The sequence below is a fragment of the Pristiophorus japonicus genome, chromosome 17 (genome assembly GCF_044704955.1).
Source record: "Pristiophorus japonicus isolate sPriJap1 chromosome 17, sPriJap1.hap1, whole genome shotgun sequence".
In the NCBI taxonomy this organism is placed as follows: Eukaryota; Metazoa; Chordata; class Chondrichthyes; family Pristiophoridae; genus Pristiophorus; species Pristiophorus japonicus.
Genome location: NC_091993.1, coordinates 30,081,515 through 30,087,514, shown reverse-complemented (window position 1 = coordinate 30,087,514; position 6,000 = coordinate 30,081,515). Strand labels below are relative to the sequence as shown.

Genomic DNA, 6,000 nt, shown 5'->3' with positions numbered 1-6,000 from the left:
GACTGTAATTCCCGTATTGGACTGTTCAGTCACCTAAGAACTCACTTTTAGAGTTGAAGCAAGTCTTCCTCGATTCCGAGGGACTGCCTATGATGATGATGATGGCCCACGCTATGATTGTATGATCCAAGGTAGGCTTTAAGGAGCATCTTAAAGGAGGAGAGAGAGGTGGAGAGGTTTAGGGAGGAAATTCCAGAGCTCGGGGCCCAGGCAGCTGAAGACACGGCCGCCAATGATGGAGCGATGAAAATCGGGGAGGCGCAAGGGGCCCAGAATTGGAGGAGTGCGGAGATCTCGGAGGGGGGTTACAGAGGTAGGGAGGGAGACGAGAGGCCGGGGAGTAAATTACAAAACAGTAATGTGGTCTTTTTTTAATTATTGTTTTCAGATGCTGTAACTTCCTGTATTTCTCTGTGGGTCTGACTCCACGAGCTGTGAACTCCAGTCCTGGCTTTCTTCCTCACCGCCATATTTCAGCCAAGCCAAGTCAGTTTCAGTCCCACGTGGGATGTTTGCAGCGCTCTCAATTAAACGGCCAATGAAAACTAATCTTTTCAGTAGCAAATGACCCTGACACTTCATGCAATAGAAACAGTTGAAACGTGTCCAATTAGGACTCGAACAGACACTGAACGCTTTAAAAATAATTGTCAAACGCTTGAGATTTATACACTAAGGTCATAATTTATAGGACGGAACAGATGAAAACAAAATAAGATATTTTTTTCTTTGTTTTAGTCTGGAAGGCACCTAAGAGGAGGCTGAAGTGGAGATTTCACAATGGCAAAAGTTGGGGGGGGGCCGATTTCGACCTATTAAAATCTTTCATATTTTTGGAAACGACATGATATTTTCTGAGTAGATCTAAAATATTGTCCTTTTTGCTTTAGGTATAATGGGTAAATTGCACTCACAATCCTCCCCCCCCCAACTGCAGCCCTTAATTTTACGTAAAGTTGCTCCAAAATTGGGACATGTGGGTTTATGGTTATTGGAGAGATTCATTTAATCTGGGATTTTTGTTGTTGTTGTTGGAATTAAGCATTTGCAAATATTAAAAGCTTCTAATTTGTGGACACCAACATCTAAAAAACAAAACTGAATGGCTTGTAGACATCTTTATGCAGGCGACTGTTGCAAATTGGCAGTGCTCCTTTTAAAAGGCATCTTATGATTAACGTTCGCTAAGTATGGACTGTCACCAGAGTTGATGGGATTTGATGTGAAGTGATCATTTTTTTATTTATATATATTAAAAAAATATACACACAAAAAAATGTGGCTGCTTGAGATTTTCTGCCTTTATAGATTTTTTTTGCACACAGATCCTTTTACCACATGGTACTGACAGATTGTTTGAGCTGTTGGGGAAAAGACATTCAGAACTAATTAAGCAGCATTCCAGTCGTTATTTGCAAGCAGGAGGCAGAATCAAAGGCATTTGTCAGCGCGGCTGCCCCTCGTGGGTTTGATTGACAGCTGGTGGGGAGCAGACGGGCCCGGACCCGCTTTGATTGACGGGGACGGGCGCCGCCGACCAATGGCGAGGCGAGCCGAGGCGGCGACGCCAGGCGATTGGCCGGGGCGGCGGTGGTGGAGCGCCGCGGCCCCGCCCTCCCTCCTGCCACCACCGCCGCCGCGCGGGCCCCCACGTGGGGCGCAGAGCGGCCTGATTGGCCGGGGCGGCCGCGGTGCCTGGGTTACTTTCCACCCAAATATGGTCAGGCTCTCGCTGCAGGTTAGCAGGAGGGGGAGAGACAGAGCGAGCAATAGACAGGAGAATCGGCGTGGTGTGGATTGTGTGTTTCTCTCTCTGTCTGTGTCTGTGTGTGTGGCATTCCTTGTGCATTTGTAGCAGGAAGAAGTAAAAGAAGAAGAAGAAGAAGAAGAAGAAGAGCAACAACAACAAAAAATTGCAATTTAATCGACCCAGCCAAAAAAAAGGAAAAAAAAGAGAAATCTTTCTGGGAAATCTTGTGAATTGCAACAACAGCAACCCCAAAAAAAAAGGATCGCCGTGCTGAACTTAATTGCAGATTATTGCATTCTTGGGTTTTGTGTGTGTCCTGCTTCCGATCGCGGACACAAGAGGAGGAAGCAAAGAGCGGCGATGATCTGCACAATGCGAGCCCGCCTGGTGTTCGCTGCGGCCGCGGAACTCGGAGCCCGTGGGTCCCGCTACTGAGCGTTCGATTATACAACCCTCCCCGGGCATCCGGCGTTCCAACTCCCCGGGCCGGCGTTCCAACTCCCGGGCCAGCATTGCAACCCCCCCCACCCCCGGGCCAAAGTTTTAAACCCCCGGGTCGAAGTTCTAGCAAATTTCTTTCCCTCCTCCCGACCCGCACGCTGCAAAGTGGACGTTGCGACCAAAAGGGGATTGTTGCTGTCGCTGTGTGAATTTTTTTGTCCTTTTTAAAAAAAAAACATAAACTGATCTGCTGCTGCATTTGATATATTGCACATACAGAGAGAGATCAAAGCTCCCCCTTTTTTTATTTTGGTAATTTTTCTCTTTTTTTTGGACTCTAATATGGGTGGTCGGACAGACCGAGGCGCGGCGGACTGACTGTGTGTGTGTGTGTGTGTGTGCGCGATGATCTGCTTCCACCCGGAGTGTGCTGGGGCAGCTTTTCCAGCACAAAGGGACCAGTGAAAAACCTCGCCTTCAGCCCGAGAGGTCTTGTTGCTTTGTTCTGTGCCACTGGGAGTGGTTCTCGTCCTGAGCGGCGTGGCGGTGGACTCTTACAGCTGGGGCTTTTTTGTTGCATTTAATAGCCATCCAAGATCGGACTTGTATCCAGCTCTGTATCCCCTTCCCCTATCCCCCCTCACCCGGGGATACACTGTTTGGGCGATGTATCCTCAAGGCAGGCACCCGGTAAGTGTGTTTCACTCTTTGGCTACAAACAATCCTGCTTTTTAACTTTGAACAGCGCGGAGTTTTGTTGTGCATTTTGTTAATACTTGCACTGCGTTGATGTGGGGCCGTTGCTATCATTAAAAGGTTGGGTGGGCGATTCTGTGGCTTTTGTTTTGTTTCCCTCCCTGTGTGTTTTTGTTTTTTTGAAATTCTGCTGTGTTTTTTTTTATAGGCTCCGCACCAGCCTGCTCAACCCTTCAAATTCACCGTCGCCGAATCCTGCGATCGCATCAAAGAGGAATTTCAGTTTTTACAGGCGCAGTATCACAGGTGGGAGAGAGAAAAAAGTGCATCCTGTACCGCCTTCATCATATTCTGGTTGAGGAGTTTGTTCAGAGAGATTAGATCCTGTGCAACTGGCACAGAACGCCCACAGTCTCTCTCGCCCCCTCCCCCCATGAATTCACACTTCATTAGATGATCGGGACTGTATTTAAAGTGATCATATTGAGCAATCAGCTATTTATTTGCCTTTGTGTAGGTTGGTGTAAACAAGCTTTAAATGATTCAGAGCGTGTGATGTAAGCTCATTGTTTGGATAATGTGTTGACACAGTCTCGGTTCCCTGAAACCGCCCCCCCCCCCAAAAAAAAACTAACTCTTTCCCTTCCCTCTCTCAGTTTAAAGATGGAATGTGACAAACTGGCAAACGAGAAAACGGAAATGCAGCGACACTATGTTATGGTAAGTGTGGCATGGGATGATCTTGTGTTCTCAATAATCCATATTCACATTTTCCAGTAAATTAGCTTTAAAAAAATAATTTTAAGACCAGATTAAAAATGGGGACATGATTCAGACGCTGACCCATAACAACTCGGTTGATATCAGTCCTGTTGCTAAGAATGAGGGCCTAATAATTTCTAGGGATTTAAAAACTTTCTGTATGCTGAGTTGTCATTAAAAGTTTGTAAATGCATTAAGTTGCAGTCTAATGTTTAATACTAATGTGTTAATTACTTTGGGGTAACACTGGTTAATCATTGCAAAAATTCAGCACTGTTTCTGTGGATGGATGCCAGAATTTGAATTAATATATATGGTATGAATGAAATGAGTAAACAAGGTTGTACACGTGTGGTCTGTGAGCTGGTGATGTATCACTTCTGCCAGTACAGCTCTGTTTATGAAGAATTTAAGGTAAGGGGAGGCAGTGGGAGATGAAATCCAGAGTCTTGCAACAAATTGGGTGCAAATAAATTAATGGCATATCCAGAGAGAAAAAATAGGCAAATGGGAAATAACAGATGGGAAAGTTTTGCAGGGAGACTTTTTATTAAACACATCCCAGAATGTAGATTAATGCATTTATGACTTTTTTTTTTGTTTCAGTATTACGAGATGTCGTACGGACTGAATATTGAAATGCATAAACAGGTAAGTGTACAGTAGGGAAATATGTCTGATCCATTTTTTGGGGTGTGTGTGTGTGGGAGGAGTTGCTATAACATGTTTGGCTAGACATGAAAGAAATTCAGGTATTTCCACAGAAGGAGGGCCTGATTGGTCTTTGGGTGTATTTTGTTTTTGAAGGAGAGTGAGGTTCTGGGTTTGTTATGAATGGTTGTGGGTTTAAAATGTGTTTTTTTTAAAAAGAAGTAAAAGGGCATTTTCAAACTCTGCCACTGGTTGGTGCTGCAACCTACTAATTCTGACTCAACCTCTTGCAATATATTTTTTTTAAAGTACCATCTGAAAGGCTCCTGTTCAAACATCTGTCAGTCTCCGGTTCCCAAATATCTCTCTGCAGCATTATGTGTTACTAATTAGAGGTAATGTGAAACTTGGGTAATCTAATGTCAGGAGCTTAAAGGGACAGGGCTTCTTTTGTTGTCTTGCACAAGCAGGCTTTTGAACAGATCAGCTCCCCCACCCCCACCCAGCACATTCTTCTCCACAAAAGTCCCAGACCCCCTCTCAACGTCAAAGGCATTTAAAATTAATGAGAGGATGTTCCCTGAATAAAAGGATAAATCTGCTGTTTTTTTGTGGACGATTGTAATTGGCCTTTTCCCCTCTACCCTAAAAAGGGAAATGTGTGCGTGCAAAAAAACTCTTATTGGAGCGTACCTGTGGAATCGCACTGCAGTGACGAGTTGATACCTTGAGGGCAAGAGGAGAGAAAAGAGTATATTGGGAGAAAAATAGAGGGTGGGAATCTTTAAAGCGAGACTCTGAAAATTGAAATGAGTTGGCTTTAAGAAGCGGAAGTTCTAATGGAAACTTTCAGCCTCTTAAACCCCCCCCCCCCTCCCCCAGATATCTGCGTTCCTCAAATTTTGCCCTCGAGCGTTGAGCGATTATAATCGGGGATGATCGGTGGCTGTGACTTCAGCTGCCTGGGCCCTAAGCTCTGGAACTCCCTGCCTCAACCTCTCTACCCCTCTCTTCTTTTTAAGACGCTCCTTAAAACCTACCTCTTTGACCAGTCATCTGCTGTAATTTCTTCTTGTGTGGCTTGGTGTCAAATTTTTTTTTGTCTTCTGACTGCGGTGAAGTGCCTTGGTACGTTTTACTACATTAAAGGTGCTCTATAAATACAATTTGTTGTTGGAAGTTCATTGCCCTGTCCTGCTTTAAATGGGGAATGATTTAAACTGCACTGTTGGTGCTGGGTTTGGCCAGCAGACGGTACTCCATCAGAATGAAAGCATTTGGTCAACTCTCTCGCGCTCGCGCTCTCTCTCTCTTTCTCTCTCTCTTTCTCTCTCTCTTTTCTCTCTCTTTTCTCTCTCTTTTCTCCTTTTTTTTCTCTTTCTCTTTCTCTCTCCTTTCTCTCTCCTTTCTCTCTCTCTCTCTCTCTCTCCTTTCTCTCTCCTTTCTCTCTCCTCTCTCTCTCCTTTCTCTCTCCTCTCTCTCTCTCTCTCTCCTTTTTCTCTCTCTCTCTCTCTCTCTCTCCTTTTTCTCTCTCTCTCTCTCTCTCCTTTTTCTCTCTCTCTCTCTCTCCTTTTTCTCTCTCTCTCTCTCTCCTTTTTCTCTCTCTCTCTCTCCTTTTTCTCTCTCTCTCTCTCCTTTTTCTCTCTCTCTCTCTCTCCTTTTTCTCTCTCTCTCTCTCTCCTTTTTCTCTCTCTCTCTCT

At 44.9% G+C, this 6,000-nt stretch overlaps 1 protein-coding gene across 10 annotated transcripts in view; it reads left to right on the top strand.

The window, feature by feature from the left end:
- The first annotated feature begins 1,762 nt into the window (after positions 1–1,762).
- LOC139227639 (transducin-like enhancer protein 3) overlaps positions 1,763–6,000 on the top strand; it is a 111,383-nt gene continuing 107,145 nt past the window's right edge. For all 10 annotated transcript variants that reach the window (XM_070858551.1, XM_070858550.1, XM_070858549.1 and 7 more), the window contains exons 1-4: positions 1,763–2,881; positions 3,096–3,193; positions 3,544–3,607; positions 4,256–4,300. In XM_070858551.1, coding sequence (XP_070714652.1) covers positions 2,858–2,881; positions 3,096–3,193; positions 3,544–3,607; positions 4,256–4,300 — 231 coding nt within the window. In that variant the 5' untranslated portion in view covers positions 1,763–2,857. The remainder of the gene's footprint in view (positions 2,882–3,095; positions 3,194–3,543; positions 3,608–4,255; positions 4,301–6,000) is intronic.